Raw genomic sequence first — 18315 nt, 5'->3', positions numbered from 1 at the left:
GCTGTGGGAAGGAATCCATAACAGGCTACAATCAATGAAAAATGTAAAAATGATTTGTGTGTGGTTTTTTTGGTGAACAGACAACTACTGAAGAACCAATGGGTGACAGTATTACAATGAATGCAACTGTTTTTGTTTTGTTTTTTAAATGCAAAGCATTGCCTACTCTTTGATAGTCACCCCACAAGAAAGGGATATACTGAGAACAAAGTCAAAAACACTTTCATTGCAGGGCAGGTTGGGAGGGCAATGAGAAATCTCGAGGAGAAGAATCCATAGAAAGAACATTACCTGCAAGTAATTTCTCCTTCAATGTATTGCATTCTCCGGCAGATTCCTCATGTTGATAAGACTCCCAAAGCAGTACAGCACTAGGTGGCGAGATGAAAGCCTGAACCAGAAAGCTCTGCAAAACCGCTCTCAAACTGGGTGTCAGTCCCACGGCCCACATCAATGTTGTAGTGCTTCATAAATGTATGAAGGGATGAAGAGATGACCAAGTCGGGGTCCGGCAAATCTCCTTCACTAGCACTCCCCTTTGCAGTGCAGAGGAAGTCACCACACCCTTAGTGGAATGCACTGTAATCCCTGAAGACATTTTCATCCCCGCCTTTTCATAGTACTCCAGTGGGCTACTGCTTGTTTCATCATCGCCAGTCCCTTCCTCGACTGCAAAAAGGCAACAAATAACTAGTCGTCTTGTCTGAAATCTGTTGTCCTGCCACATAGCAGCTCAGTGCCCTCTTCGGGTCGTGCCTATGTAGTCTCTCCTCTTCTTTTGAAGCATGAGGCGGTGAGTATAACACTGGTAACTCTATGCCAGGAGATATGTGGAATTCTGAGACCACTTTACATAAGAACATTGGATGGAATTTCAGTGAGACTTGTTCTCTGAAAAACCTCAAGAACAGCAGCTTAAAGAAATGTCTGTGGAGTTCTCGAACGTGTCTTGCCGATGTAATGGCCACTAAAATGTCACTTTTCATAGTAAGCACAATGGATGTGGAATGCAAGGGTTCAAATGGAGCTGACATAAAAGTAACAACTAATCTCAGGCCAGAACAAAAGGAATTGTTACAAGGTCTTTCAGTAACTGGGCCATCACTGGAATAGAAAAGAAAGAACCTTGACTCAGTGACCTCTTAACCAGGGATAAGGCCACCAGATAGCCCTTGACCTTGCTTACATATCATTTACTCACAAGTACTAAATAAAAGTTATGCAAAATACAAAAGTAGTAACGTCCTGCTGGACCCATTTAATTTCAAAGAGGATCCTCTAATAGATCTAGTAGCATGTGACTGTCATCATGTAAGTCATTAGATTTATATATAGCAACCAAATGTAATGTGTTAAGTAGGCAATTCCGGAGTTGTTTGGGTAAGTAAAAATGACACTAAATCAGGGCTGAAATTAGTAGGTTTCTGCCCTTTCTCTACAAGCGTGACAGTTTCCATGGAATTCCCTAAGAATTCAAAATCTTCTAATGTGAATATAAGAAGAGCATGTGCCTCATTATTCCTTGTCGCTGCAGACATTTGTAGAGTGGTGTTTTAGCTATTGAAGCTGTGAGCCTTGCTTTTTTATGCATCAAAACAGTGGTGGTCTGTCTTTTGAGCATCAAACATTTGTGAACTTGACGATTCAGTGTCGGAGCTACAAATGGACTGCCTTTCGATACCAAAGTCACTCAGACCTGAGGGGACAGAGGAAAAGATTTCTTTCATCCCCAGTAGAAGACTTTTTCTCACTATGTAAGCTCTATTTCGGGGATGTTTCACTATCCTACAAGGCGCTTCTCAGAGTCACATGGCAAAAATAACCATACAAAAATAATTTGTACTGATGCACACTTGTTTTGCTAAGATTAATATCAGTCTATGACAAGAAAAACACTTAAAAGCCTTGCATACAAAAATAGTGGTTTAGAAAGGCTCTAATAAAATGCCTCACAAAATGGCTGAAATCTGATATTATTTCTGCAAATTGTCAACTACCATTAAAAAAACCCAGCAGGGCTACTAACCCATCCGTTGACAGCAAAAAGGCAAATAATATATAGGTTTTGTTGGGAAATTAAAAACAAAGCATGGGATCGCCTGAACTACTCAAGTATGAGGAAGATGAAGCGCATTCCCTCAAAAGACAAACCTATATGGTCATCCAGATATAAATCTGTTTTTCTGAAGAGACATCTAACAAAGGTTCAGCATCCCTAGACTACATTATTTAATTGAATACTAGGAAAGCACTAAAAGACCACCTCAAACTAAATTTGGCAAGTCTGCAGTTGGCTTTCACTAAAAAGAAGGACCTTATTTACATTTCCGACTTTGGTATGGAAAGATGAAAACAGAATAAATATTGAGACCTACTTTTAGCAAAATATGTAATTCTATTGTCCAGGTGGAAACTTCTGAAAAGCAAATGGAGGCCCGTCTAAGGAGCTGCATGTTCTTTAGAACTATGCGAGACAGAGAGTGCCTTAGCCAGACAGAAAAAAAACATTTTAAGACACGTGAAAAACTTTCTCTACAGTAAACAATTCATATTTGGCTTTTCATTCTGGCATAACAAGCTGATAAAAAGGCGGTGGCTCCATTAATGCAAGTTCTCCTTCTGTCTGAGAGACTCAAACCCGAACTAAGAGCAATGAAGCCAAAGAGATTGTGTGATCTATGAGACTGCAAAGATAGATTTGTGATTTCACACATGCAAGCACGCCTAGAAACATGCATGATGGAGAACTGTTTAAGGGTTATGCGTCAAGGTACATATACAGCACACTAGAAAATAACTGAATTGCACAGATGGGTGAATGAGCAAGAACCGATAAGCAACAGAAATGGCAAAGCTTTAGAAATGGACGGATGAGGAGACAGGAAAGGCTGACAGACTTACTCCGAAGCAATTGCTGAGACTGCTGGAAGGAAAGGGGCTGTCCAAACACAAATGGGCTGTGAGCTAGGGAAGAACAAGATTTTGCAGCTTGATCACAGATGGAAGGAGCTGGGACATTAGGCCGTGACTGAACATAATTCAGCACGCCATTCAGCTGATCACCTGCAATGGGCAAAACAGTTAACACTAAAACCTGGCATTCTTTCTAATCAAATATTATGGCAGAGAAAATGGTGTCAGGTGAGGCACAGTCAGAAACAGGACTCAAAGACTAACATTATAAGCACTTTGATGAATAATTCCAGGAGCTAAAGCATACATGAAACTATCTATGTTTTAATTTAACTAAGCACCCAAACAATCCAGTTTTCCAGACACAGTAAATGTCTCGGTTCACTCAGATCTCTCAACTAGGGAGACTTGCAATTCAACGATCAGAATAGAAGAGTAGCTTATCTAGCCCATTTGAAAAACGGTTCAGTATTTATATATATATTTTTGGTTTTTTTTTACAACTTTTATTAAATACTTTTCCAAATGCAGCATCACAGTATCTTAATCACAATTTTCTGTTACCATCGACATTACAACAATCTAGCAATTCTCTGAATATCCCAGAAAAAACCCTTCCAATCCAGTTTTCCATCCCATTGGTCACATCTCTTCCAATCTCATGTGCCCCCTCTTCAGTTCTTTATTTTAGGGCAAAGGTGTTGAGAAGAATGGGCGTGTGTGTCAGTGCTGGGTAATCCTTTTCAAAGTTAAGTATTGGGGACCATTCAATTGATTCGATTCAATTACTTTGAGTATATTTGGCGTCAGCAAAATTACACATGATAAATCCATCAACCTCACATGAATGTCCACGATGGAAGGCAGGTTCCGCTGTCTTCTGGCATATGAGTTGGGAGGGTCCGATCAGTCGGATATTGGGAGGAGGTGGTGGGGTGCCTCACTACCTATACACGCACACCTGTGGTTTGCCTCTGGGGGTACTGTTGGGGAAGAAGAGAAAACACAGAATAGAATAGCGCAATTTATGATTATTCTAGCTAAGCGACGAATCGCCCATCAAAAAGGCAGTGGCTCTTGGATGTACAGCGATGGGGCTTGGAGGAGGTCTAAAATCTGAAGAAAGAGAGGCACACAGAGGAAGAGAGGTGCAGAAATGCAATGGGGACAATTATTGAACGAGCTGGCTTCCACACCGGATCTGAAGCCCCCATGAACAGATTTACATGAGACGTATTACTATGTGTCCGCTGAGAAGAGACTTGGTATCTCACGGCATAGGTGTGCAGGGGTGATATTAAAAGATAGAAAGCAAAGGGGATGATTCAAATGGAAAAGCATACGAGGAAGCTTGCTCAAGCTGGGGTGTGTGTACCTATGCATCAGTTGGTGGGTGGGGGGGTTTAGGATATGTGGGAGTGTATGTGATTACCTGTACTGACTGGTCTTGGTCCATTTGTTTACAAAACATAATAAAAAATGTTTTAAAAAAAGTATTGGGTACTATATGCCCAGGAACCGATGCAGTAGATTCCCCATGATAGCCGTCACCTTTTCTGCCACCAGAATGTCCCATATTTTGACCCACCATATGGCCTCAATCAGACCCTCTTGACTTCCAACCTCATGTGATTGGCCACCAACAGGTCGGTGAAAAGGGTCGCTGTGGAACCTGATATATATATATATGGGATACATTACTCACCGTAATCGTATTTCTGATGCTTGTATCTGCTTAGATTCACAAAATGTTTTCCCTGCCCCTTGGAGGCCCCAGAGACTTTCGACGCCTGGCGTCGAGGGTCTGGAGAGGTATCTTGTTTCGAGCGTGGGGCCTCGCTGGTGTTAACTGCGGCCTCGGTCTCCTGGAGCGCGGCCTGGGGGTGGAAGTCGTCTTCGTCTTCCGACGATCGAACTTCCGTTAATCTAGGGAGCGAGGCACTCTTGGCAAGAGTGGATGATTGCCTTGCGTCATGAGGCGATCTCGATCGAGAGCGCCCAGAGGACACCGAGTCGGACCGTTCTACTTGTGCCTCTTTCCGAGAAGTCGACGTCGTCGAGGTTCGGTTGGACTTAGTGTGCTTAGTGTGTGTAGGGTGTGTAGCGCTTGCGTCGCCGGGGGTATTCCCCATAGCCGCCCTGCCGGACAACCTTCCGAGGTCGGGGACCTGCGTTCGGCAGTCTTTCGACGCCGTAATGCCCTCGCCGTCCGAAAGTACGGCGTCGCTGCCATCGCTGAAGGCGCCCTCCGCTGCCATGGCCGCCTGCCTGGCGTGGTGGGCCCAACGCTTTGTCGAACGGTCCTTAAGTGTCTTAGGCTTAAACCTACTACACGCTCTGCAGTTCGCTTCGGGGTGGTCCCTCGGCAAGCAGAGATTGCACGTGGCGTGCCTGTCGACCCAAGGGTATTTGCGGTTGCACTTGGGGCAGAATTGGAAAGGGGTACCCTCCATACGCACCTTGAGGAAGCGGGCTGGTAAGTGTAGGAAATATATAAGGTGTACCTATATACCAAGAGTGAAGAGTATGTACCACCCCCCACTCTCCCTACTTGCAGGGCCGAGGCCAGCGGCCTACTAGGCCCGGGCCGAGGCCAGCGGCCTTCCGAGGCCCAGATCCGTCGTGCAGCAGCCGACGGTCGATGTCTTCTCCAGCCGTCGTCGAGTGTCGACGTTGGGGTGGGGAAGGATGTCAGTAAATAATTTTAAACTTCTATAATTAGCAAAAGTATGGCTAAGGCCAGGGGACTCCGCAAGATGCTTCCGACCAGTATGGCGGAAAAAAACAATCTGAGGATCCCAGACGCGTGAGGGATCTTGGGTACGGTGGACGTCACACTAGGGATAGTATTACTGGCACGCCTGTGTCGACGCCCATTTTCGAGTTTCGAAAAACAAACTGTAATACTCCGCAGCTTCCACTAGATGTCGGCCTATGCACAGCATGTGATCTAAGCAGATTCCACAAGCCTCAGAAATATATATATAACACAAACACACACACTCCCCAATGTTTTAACAGAGTGATACAGATGAAGCATGCTTGGCCATTTAACAATGATATATATATTTTTCTATTTGTTTATGGCTTTTCGAAAAAAACATTTACAAAGATTGTAAAATGTTCGAATCCAATTACAATTTGTTATCACTTAACATAAAAATTTTTAAATATTTCCATGTCTTTACAATTCATTACTTTCAATAACCGTCAGACCATACATTTAACATAAAGATTCAGATACCAATTTCATTGCGTTAAATCATTCAATATCCACCAAACCACAGACTTTAGATAGAAATCGCACTATTGCCATTTCCAAAAGATACAGATTTCCCATGTAGCATATTCCACCAAATTATTTCAAGAAGCACTTTCTCTGCGTTACACAGAAATTTACCAAAATATTCTAATTGTTTTTTGGAAAGAGATTCACAATCGATTAATGGGTGCCTGACAGTTTCCTTTATGGTTAAACTCTTACAGAATCGACAAGGCACATGCCCGCCCCCAGAAGGGTCTCTAATTTCCAAAATTTCCCCTGTTAGCAACACATTAAATCGGAATCGCATAACAAGATTCCTCCACTTCCTATCAGGAAACCAATTAAGATATGGTTCCAGAGATCACATGTTCTTCCAATTTGAAACCAAATGCCCATACACCGAGGAGATTATTAATTTCGAGTCAGTTTCCACTCAGTCCGAGTATTGTAGTAGATGTTTTACTTTTATTGGATTTGTGATCAAGAGTTCCATCTCCACACCAATTCTGTTCAATGATAGTCGACAACATTCATACATCGATATGAGCAAATGAGAGTTTGTATTTCCAGCTCTCAATTTTGTTCCCAATGCCGCATATGAATTGGTACCTGGTGCAAGAATCAATTTTCTGAAAAGTGCTATTTTTTCCATTCAGCAATACTTAAGAGACAGGAGGCCTAACTCATACCTAAGCACCGGAAGCGGAATACATTTTGGAAGACAATATAATAAACTTCTCCATATTTTTGCTTCCATCCTACTGAAACCATACTGTGTACCTAATGGAAAAAGCTTGAGACCGTAACTCAGTTTAGGGATGACTTTCAATTTATAAAAACAGAAGTCCCTGCATCGAATATCTGCAATACATTTTTTTAATTCTTTTCATTTGTATAGTGAGTGAAACAGTGCATTCTTCCAACACATTCAGGTAAGCACATTTTTTAAAGTTTGTAAAAACAGGGTAGCCTAAATACTCTAATGTGTTTCTAATTATCAATTTATGATTGTTTAGGTATCAATTGAATGCTGATGTTTTTTTTAGATCCCAATATTAGGATCATGGATTTCATCTTGTTTATGCTTAGCCCGTTTAGGTCAATATAGTGTTTAAAAGCATTTATCAAACGCTGCAGACATATTTGAGTTTTAGCGATTAATAAGAAATCATCTACTTAAGTGCACCAGTTTAATTTCACCCCTTCAATTTGGGGAGAAATAAATGATGCAAGGTCTAGAGGTTTCCCTGCGTCGGATACAAAAAGAGTGAATAGGGTAGGGCCAAAAATACAGCCTTGGCGCAGGCCATTCATTGTTCTAATAGGGACTGAGATTTTACCTCTCCCATTTAAGCGTACCTGAATCAGAGCTCCCTCGTGCAAGTGAATTACAATCGATAAAATATACCAAGGCATTCCTAACAGTAGCAGCTTCGACCATAAAAGAACTCTGTCGACCTGGTCGAAGGCTTGTGAAAGATCTATAGTAGCAACATAAAGCATTTTTTTCCAGGAATTTTCTTGTAATAGTGAAAACATCAAACCTCCCAATTCAGTACCCATTTGCTTTCTGAATCCGAATTGCTTATACGAAAATATATAATGTTTCTCTGACCATTCGTCCATAAGATTTAAAACCAGCCCTGCGAAGATCTTGGAGTCAGCATCCATGATCGCTATCGGGCGATACTTTTTAGGGTCGCTTCTCTCACCCTTTTTCTCACCCTCTTTGTGATGGTAATGTCAGAGAACAACATATGTAAGGCCCGCATATCAGGGTTTCCCTTAAGAATAAATTTTGGCCAAGCCATTTGGACCCAAAGCCCTTGATGGATTAGATTTTTGAATTTGTGTCTCTATTTCCGCAATTGAAAAATGACATCTCCATACCCGTGTATTTAGCTCGAATAATATGGCAGAGGGTGCGTGTTTTGCGGCATATATGTTCCCAAAGTAACCCACCCATGCTTCTTCTGGAACACAGTTTGCTTGGGTCACCAGTTGAAGAGACTCAATGTCATTTATTAACTTCCAGAATTGATGTGCCGACCCTTCTTTGAGTGCACACAACATAGCCTCATTATCTGCTTGTAGCATTGCATATCGATGGGCTTTAATACAATTTTTCAAATTCAATTTTTCCTTACTAATTCGTACTGCCTTCTCCACCCAGTCAATCGGGAGATTTCTGATTCTTCAAATCTCTTTGTTACACAAATTCTTGTGTGAGTTTACGAGATGATCAAATACATGAGTGTGGATAATTCTACGTGCCAGACCCGTCTTTACTTTGATTGATCTCCTAATCGTTCTTTCTACGTAAGCAGGAAAATGTACACAATTAAATATCTGACGCCTTTCTTCCAAGAAACCAACAATATATCATTGCTGGTACCAAAGATCAGGCCTTAGATTTTTAAACTGGGCAATTGAGTCCCTTAAGGATGATGCTAGCTACGTCCAAAATTGAACATCGTCTCGTTTTAGAGGATTCCATTGGTTATGCAAAGGGGCAATTTTACTCAAATGATCTCACCCGTTGTCAGGTTGAACATATTCTTGTTTCACATAATTCTGACTATACTTTTCATCCCTGTCGGTCCAGTCGTCTCTTGTTTTCAATCCATTCAATTCCCTGATTTGTTTTTAGAGAGAGATTAAAATCTTCAACCCAGCCTATTGAATGCCATCGTCTTTAATTACCAAATCGTGAACAGTTAAAGAGTGAAAAACAATACGTACAAAGTCATACTGCTCTGGATGGATAAAATCAACTAACTTTAGATCTGCAGAAGTCAGGAGTCTCAGATTCGGTATCTCTTTAAATAGTGATAGTACCCAGCTTCTATGTAAAGAGGGTGGACTCCCATAATCAAATAAGAAAGATAGTAAACTACTAGGACTGGCTGTGAATATTGGCTTACGCCACTGAATTCTCTTCAGATCTTCCGTTGTTGATTTAGAAATTGGTTTCATAGAAAAGTCGGTAGGAATAGTATATGTCACTTGCCGTGCTAGTGGAACCTTATCACTATGTTTTTCAGATTCCGAGGGTTTCACCGCTTTCTGAGGCTCCATCGTTCCCGGAACACGAAAGATTTGAGTTGCAGTGCTAGTAATTTCCGAGCCCTTTACTGGCCGCTTTGGTTTTTGGTGCTGTAACAAGGTTTGCTCTATTTGGGTTACAGTGCTAGTGGACTCGGCATTAGATTTTATAGCTTCCAAGTCCCTGATTGGCTGCTTAGGGATTGGATACTTTAATAATGTTTGTTCAATAGTAGGTTTAATAAGACATTCCAATGTAAATTGATCAATATCTAAACCATCAGCTAATATAGCGCTCCAGCTAGCAACACATGAACTTAAGTGGGTACCATTTTCTTGAGCTTGGCTTCTTTCATCACAAGTTGCTATGGGCAATGATTAAGAGTTACCTATTTGTCCATTAAATACCTCTAAAAAGGTATTTGGGCGCATTTGTGACTCTTTTTGGGAGTTGTCTGATACCTTTGCATTACCTGCATCAATATTAATACACTTAGATTGAGACTGATTTTCTAATGTGCCACTTGTAGGTTCATATGATGCTTCTGGTGGTTGCATTACAATTATTGAGGTAGATTGACTTTCCTTCATCTTATTTGTAGATTTACAAACAGAATCCAGATTCTTTTACTGAAGGCTTTTGACTAGGTTTTGGGGATGGTATATGGTTATGGGAGGTTTTGAGGAACAGCTGATATGTCTCTTTACTCCCATCCGCACTATTATCCGTTCAACCCTTATGCTTCATTTCTTCTGAGAGGGTGTTTACACCCAATGTTGTCTCCGGATGGTCTACATACAGTTTATCACCTATGACATTATCCGGGCGATCTGTAAAGCAAGCTGTGTCCCCTCCATTAGTACATTTGTTTTTCATTATGTCAATAGTTTCTGAGTAGTTTACCAGTCGTGCAGGTAAGGGAATATGTGGAAGCAGGATCTCCTGAGTTGAGCTGCCACCACTGCCATCAGCTTCGTGAAAGTCCTGGGCGCTGCGATTAAGCCAAAAGGGGGCACTCTGAACTGATGGCGAGTATCCCCGATGACGAATCTGAGGAACCGCCTAGGCTTTCAATGGATCGGCACATGAAAATAAGCATCCTCAAGATCCATAGACACCAACCAGTCCTGGAGCTGTAGAGTCTTGAGAATTTCGTTCAACTGCACCATCTTGAATTGTTCTTTCTCAGGAACTTGTTCAAGGTCCTGAGGTCCAGGATGGGACCGAGACCTCTTTCTTTCTTGTGTACTAGAAAATTGTGAGAATACCAGCACAATCCGCTCTCCTCGGATGGTATCTCTTCCACTGCATCCTTTAACAGCAGGGCTCCCAGTTCTTCCTGCAGATACTACTGGCTGGGGAGGGTCAGGGTGGCTGTCTGGAGGCCTTTTTAAGAAAAACAGAATCCCCCATCCGATGAGCTGCAAGGCCCAGGCGTCTGATGTCATCTCTTTCTAGCTAGCTGTTACAGTACTTCGATATCCTCCCCTCCAACCAGTGAAACATGTGGGAGGGAACTCGAAGCAGGTTAGCAGGCGTCACCATGTCTTAGGTCTGCTGGCCCTTAGAGGACCCTCTGCCCGTCCAGGGCTTGAGAAACGCCTCTAGCCCTGCTTGGCCTGCGGCAGCTGTGCTTTCCTTCAATAAGGAATGCACCACCTGTAGCCCCTGCTTCTAGAGACTGTTTGGCAGGCTCTTGCACTACTAGCCCTAAAGAATGTTCAGCCAATTTTGACTCCTTACATTTTTTGTGAATGTTCTGCTTTCGGACAAAATAGATGTTCACCGTCAAATGCTGTGTCCAGAAGCTTGGCTTGAACATTGGACGAGAAACATGAGCTGTGGAGGTACGCTGCCCATCTCAGTACTGTGGACGGTCCTATGGCACAGCCTATACAGTTAGCAGTGTTGAGACCCTCCTGCAGAGCCTGACAGGCCACCTCTTAGCCATCATTGACCATATCTAAAAAGCGACCTCTCACCTCCCCTGCTGGGAGATGATCAGCCGCCTGAGCTGTTGTTCTCCATATTATGTGAGAATATTTTGCGAAGGCACAGTTGGCATTGATTGCCTACAGAGCCATGCTCTCTGAGGCAACAATCTTCTTCGCTAGAGCGGTAGGCATCTTGAGCTCTCTGTCCATAAGAAGGGCAAATCTCCTCTGGCTGGCTTATATTTTTTGCTCAGATTGACATCCATGGCTGGTGTGGAACATGGTTTGTGCCAATTGTGTCAGATATGGCCGTATTAAAGGGCAATGTTCTCTGTCTACAGGCCTTTATCCAGTGTTCGTCCCAAATATAGGCTACTGCAAATAAATGAAGACACACCAGTCACAAACAAATGTATCACAGTTTATTATCGCTTAAGTGGACCCAAATTCATCAATGCATGTGTACAGGCATCGAGAAGGTGAGCGAGGGCATGGTGGAGAGAGCATATTTTATACAGAGTCTGACAACATGGTGAATTTGTTCTAGTCCATCATGTGATGAGGGTTCATGACCTGCATACGTGGGCATTTTACCATGGCAACATATGCTGTAGCGCTCTGCATCATCTCTCAGATAATTTAGTGTCTGGGAACATAGCTCAGTGGGTGTAGGAGTATGACATGCATTACTCACCGTAATAGAATTTCTGATGATTGTATCTGCTTAGATTCACATGCTGTGCATATGGTCCGATATCCAGTGGTAACCGCAGAGTATTGCATCTTGTCTTTTGAGGGACCGAAAGGGGACGTCGGCATAGGCGCGTCTGTAACACTATCCCTATTGTGACGTGCAGTGTACCCAAAGTCCCTCACGTGCCGAGGTCCCTCCGATTGTATTTTTTCTGCCATGAGGAAGCCCAAGGCTATTGTGAGTGAGTACATAAAGAGAGAAAGTAGTAAGACGTCTGTGTTCCTTCCACCCGAGCGGGGAGTCAGGGTGGGCGCATGCGAATCTAAGCAGATACAATCATCAGAAATGCTATTACGGTGAGTAATGCATCTCTTTTGATGCTTGCTAATCTGCTTAGAATCACATGCTGTGCGTAGACTAGCGAGCAGTACCCATAGTTGGAGGTGGGTTGTGAGAAGGAACAGTAGTGAAATGATGTCTCAATACTGCTTGTCCCACCTGAGAATCAGATCTAGAACGAGTGTCTAGGCAATAGTGTTTTGTAAAGGTGTGTACAGAACTCCAGGTGGCTGCTTTGCCCCAAGTAGAGTGTGCTCTAGGCTTGAAGGGCAGTTCTCTCTTAGCAAGAGTATAACATAGTTTGATGCATTTGACAATCCACCTTGAGATAGCTGATTTAGAGACAGGATCACCTTTTCTACCAGCTGCCACTGAAACGGAAAACTGGTTTGTCTTCCTCAGCGGTTTTGTTCTTTCCAGGTAAAACATGACACCCTTCACACATCTAGCGTGTGTAGGCTTCTTTTGGCCATGCTAGTGGGATTCTGGAAGAAAGTGGGCAATTTGATTGATTGGTTCACATGGAACTTCGAGATGAATTTAGGCGCAAATCTGGGATGAGTGCCCAGTCCCTGAGGACTGTAACAAAAGGGTCTAGAACTGAAAGGGCCTGTAGTTCGCTAACCCTTCTAATAGAAGTGATGGCCACTAGGAAGGATGTCTTATAAGTAAGGTCTTTTAGACTTGCTTTATGCATTGGTTCAAAGGGAGACCCCATGAGCCTGTTCAAAACAACATTTAGATTACATTCGGGAGCTGGGTTAGAAATGGGGGGTGTATTCTCTTAACCCCTTCCATAAAAGCCTTAATAACAGGTATTTTCCACCACAACACTTTCTGTTGTGACATAGTGTAGGCTGATAGAGCAGCTAGATGAACCTTTAGGGAATTAAAAACCAAACCTAAGTCTAACAAATGAGTTAGGTAAAACACAATGTGGGTAGGCGAGCAGTCACTGGGATTGATGCCCTTGGTTTTACACCAGATGACAAAGCGTTTCCACTTACTGGAATAGCAATAGCGAGTGTTAGGTTTCCTAGCCTCCCTGAGTATGTCTATGCATCTCTGAGGGAGTTGAAGGTGTCCAAACTCTAGGACCTCAGGAGCCAGGCCGCTAAATTCAGAGTTTGCGGGCATGGGTGTAGTGTCTCCCCTCTGTCCTGAGACGTCTTAGTTACTTACCTGTAAGGAACAAGTTACTTACCTGTAACTGTTGTTCTCCAGCATGGGTCTGGCATGGATTCACATGCTCATGAATACAAGAATACATAGCAGTACACACATGCACAATCAACGGGAGGTGGCAAAGGCTCAACATTAAGCATTACATCAAAAACTCAACATTAAGCAATTCTTACCTCCTCACCAGGCTCACCTTAGGCGAACAGGTTGCGCAGCACCGCTTGGCCGGCACTGGACTCCTCCCTGGAATCCCAGTCGACACAGTAGAATCTCGTGAAGGTGTTTGTCGACCTCCACGTAGCAGCCCTGCAGATGTCCAGCAGGGGCACACCAGACAAAAACGCTGTGGTAGCAGCGATAGCTCTGGTCGAATGGGCTCTCGGATGGCCAGGCAACGGCCGGTTTGCCAACCGATGACAGTGCATGATGCAGCCAGAGAGCCATCTGGAAATGGAAGTCTTCGAGAGAGCCTTCCCTTGGTTCACAGGTCCAAAGTTCACAAATAGCTGTGATGTCTTCCGAAAACTCTTCGTGCGTTCCACGTAGAACTTCAGCGCTCTAGCCACATCCAGCGAGTACAAAGTCCTCTCGGCCGGCGTCGAAGGCGACGGGAAGAAAATTGGTAACACCAAGGGCTCGTTGAGGTGGAAGTCCGACAGCACCTTGGGCATTAAGGAGGGGTGCGTCCTCAGCACCACCTTCAGGTCATGAAAAGTCAAGTAGGGAAGCTTGCAAGATAGGGCCTGAATCTCTCCCACTCGTCGTGCAGAGGTGATGGCCACGAGGAACGCTGTCTTCCATGACAGGAACTTCAAAGGCGCCGAATGCAAAGGCTCGAATGGGGCTCCCATGAGCCTGGTCAGCACCACATTAAGCTCCCACGCCGGGGCAGGAGCCTTCACTGGCGGGAATGATCGGAATAGTCCCTTCATAATTTCCTTCACCAGGCGATGAGACCACAAGGACGCCCGTCCCGTAGCCCTGGTATATCGGGAGATGGCAGCCAGATGTATTTTTATGGAGGCGTGAGCCAGTCCAGCTTTGGCCAGCGACAGTAGGTACGGCAGCACTTGAGGGGCCGTAATCCGCAGAGGGTTAATCTTCTGTGCACGGCACCAGACGGAGAACCTCTTCCATTTATGACCTTAACACTTGAGAGTTGAGGACGCCCTGGCCTTTGCAAGAACCTCTCTGCAATCAGCTGGGATATTGTACCCTGCAAACTCTAGTGCTGCAGGAGCCAGGCCTGCAAGTTCAGCGACTGTGGGTCGTGATGGAGAATGGCGCCTCCTTCTCTGCAGAGAAGATCCTCGTCCGCCGGCAGCCTGACTGGCGGGGACGTTGACAAGTCCAGAAGGTCCAGGAACCAGATCTGCCTCGGCCACGCCGGTGCGACGAGGACTATCCTGCACCTGGACTTCTTGAGCTGGTGGATGAGGCGGAGCAGCAACGGCAATGGAGGGAACGTGTACAGAAACAGGCCGTCCCAAGGGAACGAAAAAGCATCGCCCATGCTCCTCGGCTGTGGGAACCTGCTGGCGAACCTCTGGCACTTGGAGTTCGTCGCCGTCGCAAACAGGTCAATCTGGAGTTTGCCCCATCGTTGGAAGAGTCGATCCACTTGATCCTGGCGCAGTTCCCACTCGTGGCACGAGCGCAGCTCCCTGCTGAGTGAGTCGGCGATGGTGTTTTTTATTCCTGCCAGGTGGAAGGGAACCAGAAACATCCCCTGGGCGACGGCCCAGTGCCACAGATCCTGGGCCTCCTTGGATAGGGCTGGGGATCTGGTTCCTCCCTGCTTCCGGATGTAGAACATCGTGGTGGTGATGTCGGTGAAGATTCTCACCACCTTGCCCTTGAGGGACGGGAGAAAGGACCCGAGGGCCCAGAACACTGCACGGAGATCCAGGATGTTGATGTGGAGCGTCTTTCTCCTCCGGGAGCCAAAAGCCTCGCGTGTGATGTTCTCCAGTGTGCGCTCCCCACCCTTCCAGGGAGGCATCTGTCGTCACCGTTATCTGGTGGGATAGGGTCTGAAAGTCTGTGCCCGTCGTCAGATGAGCGCGGGTGCCCCACCACCGGATCGCTCGTCGGAAGGTCTTGTTGAGCGGGATCCTGTCCTCGAAGCTGCCCGTCGCTTGGATCCAGCGGGCGTCGAGGAACTCTTGCAGAGGGCGCATCCGAAGCCTGCACAGGCGCACGAGATATATGCAGGAGGACATCATCCCGAAGAGGGACTTGATGGACCTCACCCTGGCCACGTCCGTGGCCAGCAGACGCTGCACCTTGCCCAGGATGGCCTTCGTCTTTTCCTCCAACGGCGAGGCCAGACGCGCCACTGTGTCGAGCTTGGCTCCCAGAAACAGTGCAACGGGACCATGTGGGATTTGGGAAAGTTGATGGAGAATTCCAGGTCCGTGAGCAGCTGGTAGGTCTTCGCTGTGTGATCTACGGCGAGCTCCCTTGTCCTTGCTCGGATGAGCCAGTCGGCCAGGTAGGGGTAGACGTGGATCCCCTGCAGGCGCAGCCGTGCCGCCACCGGTGCGAGGCACTTGATGAACACCCTGGGTGCCGACTTCAATCCGAACGGGAGGGCCTTGAACTGGACGTGCCGTCCTTGGACCACGAACCTGAGGAACTTTCGGTGTCCTTTTAGAATGGGAATGTGGAAGTATGCATCCTCCAAATCCAACGACGACAGGAAATCGCCCTCCTCCAGCTGTCCCAGCACGTGCTGGAGGGTGACCACCCGGAACTTCTGTGCCTTGATGTTCTTGTTCAGTCGTCGCAAGTCCAGGATGGGGCGCCATCCTCCTGTCTTCTTTTTCACAAGGAAATACCTTGAGTATACTCCGGAGCCCCAGAGCCTCTTCGGGACGAGCTCGATGGCACCTTTTTGAGCATCGCCCTTACCTCCAATAGCAGTTGAGGGACGTGATTTTCCTTCCTGGCCACGGGTGGAATGCGGGGGCACTTTTTTAGAAATTCGAGGGCGTGCCCCTGGGCCAGGGCATCCAGCACCCAACGGTCGGTGGAGATGGACTCCCACACGCTGACGAACTTCGCCAGCCGGCCTCCCCCAGGGTGCTTTGGTGGGGGCCCGAAACCGCTGTCTGTTCAATCTTGCTTGGAGGACGCCTTGCCGCCTTGGCCTCCCGGGCGACGACGGCGGGGTCCACCCGACTTGCCTCATCCTCTATAGGCTTCCTGCGACGAGGAGTGGGTCGCTTGGTGGTACGTAGAGGAGCCACCGCCGAATCCCTTGGAGGCACCCTGCTTGCCTCCGGTGCTCCGAAAGGACGGCCTTCGTTGCCGGAGAACGCCTAGGGCCTTAGCTGTCTCCGTGTCCGCTTTGATGGCTTGGAGGGACTCATCCACTGTTTTCCCAAACAGATTGTTCCCGTCGAACGGCATGTCCAAAACCTTGGCTTGTACGTCCTGGCAGAAATCCGTCATCTTGAGCCACCCTCGTCTAAGGCAAACGCCGTTGCCTAGCTGGCGGAAATCGGTGTCGGCAATGTCCGTTGCCACCTAATGGCGTGGTCCGACGCCACTTCGCCTTTTGCAAGATCTCCAGGGCCTCGGCCCTCTTGTCATCCGGTAGGAAGTCCAACAGGGGGGCGATCTTGTACCATAACTCCCTGTCGTAGCGGGCCACGATCGTGAGGGCGTTGGCCGCCTTAATCGTTGTTGCCGCCGACGAGATAACTCGTCGTCCCATTGCGTCCAGCGGGGAAGTTGACGTTGAGGCTGATGCCCCCACCCCCGCTTTCTTCTTGGCCGCCGCTGAGACGACCGAGTCAGGGGTCGGTTGTGCCCTAAGGCACAAAGGGGCCGCGTCAGAGACCCGCTACTACTACTCGTACTGATCCCTCTTGGCAGGCGTCGTAGACGGGTTCTTGAGGAGGGTGAGACCCTCGTCCCAGATGTCATCCAGCAGAGGCACGACGAGGACTGTCTTCCTCTTGGCCTCGCGTCGTTGGTAAATGAAACCTTCCTTCTTCTCTTCGGGGCAGAGCTGAAAAAACTCAGATGCCCTGGCGATCATTGCATGGAAAGATCCGATCTCGTCGGGCGGGGAGGCCCGGGCTGGGGGCGATGGGAGCTCCGTCCCGTCATCACCGCCGTCGTCGTCGGTACCCATCGTGGCCGTGTCCGTTCAGTGTCATCCCCAGGGACTGGGGACGTGGGTAAAGGCTGAGCAGGCAACGAGGGCTGAAAAGGCGGGGCTGGATGGATCCGTCTTCTCTTGTTCGGGGGGCTTCCCGCCGGGCCTGGCGCTGGCTCCTCCGTCGAGCCTGCTTCCGGATCGTCCGTCGGTGGTAAGGGCAATCTCGTCCTTATCTCTGAACATAAGGATTGTATCGCCAACAAAATGGCCGCCGAGTTATCCTGCGGCTCCGGAAGCAACGGGTGACTAGGACCCTCGCCGGTGCTGCTGTCACTCTTGTCGTCACCTTCGTCGGGATCCCTCCCGTGGGGGTGGGCCTCTTCGACGCCCTCGTCGAGGCCCTCTAAGACTTCTACCAGCTCCTCCTCGGATGCTGTGTCCGTGTCCACAATGGCCACCCCCCCTCTTTTTCCGCCGGGGTCTTCACGGGGGTCTTTTCGATGGGTTTGAAAGAGGCTTCCCTCTGCGGAGGCAGGGAGACTCTGGGCCCTGAGGTCACCTCCACTGGTGTAGCCTCCACAGGCTGCACCAGGGCCGCCGCAACTTCCTCGATAGAGGCCTTGGCCGGGTGAATGAAGGCCTTTACCACCTTGTGTGGGCCTGTGGCCTTCACCTTGGGGGGAGGGTCACCGCCTCGCTCCCCCTCGGCCGGATCCTTCGAGCTTGACCGGGGCCTCTCCAGAAGCTTCGCCGGGTTCTCGGCCTTCCACTTCCCTGAGCCAGAGCGTTGGCTCATGGTTGATGGCGCTGGAGAGAGTGCGCCCTGGCTGG

The 18315-nt window shown here is 47.2% G+C and overlaps 1 protein-coding gene across 12 annotated transcripts in view; it reads right to left on the bottom strand.

Moving 5' to 3' along the window:
- The window catches only part of MYCBP2 (MYC binding protein 2), a 3160061-nt gene that overhangs the window by 883137 nt on the left and 2258609 nt on the right, over nucleotides 1–18315 (bottom strand). For 10 of the 12 annotated variants that reach the window (XM_069639721.1, XM_069639717.1, XM_069639718.1 and 7 more), the window contains one exon: nucleotides 2902–3063. The exons of the other annotated variants lie outside the window; for them this stretch is intronic. In XM_069639721.1, coding sequence (XP_069495822.1) covers nucleotides 2902–3063 — 162 coding nt within the window. The remainder of the gene's footprint in view (nucleotides 1–2901; nucleotides 3064–18315) is intronic. 12 annotated transcript variants of the gene reach the window in all.

Source organism: Ambystoma mexicanum, chromosome 7q (genome assembly GCF_040938575.1).
Source record: "Ambystoma mexicanum isolate Mex_15411 chromosome 7q, UKY_AmexF1_1, whole genome shotgun sequence".
Taxonomy (NCBI): Eukaryota; Metazoa; Chordata; class Amphibia; order Caudata; family Ambystomatidae; genus Ambystoma; species Ambystoma mexicanum.
This window is presented reverse-complemented; position numbering and strand designations above follow the sequence as displayed.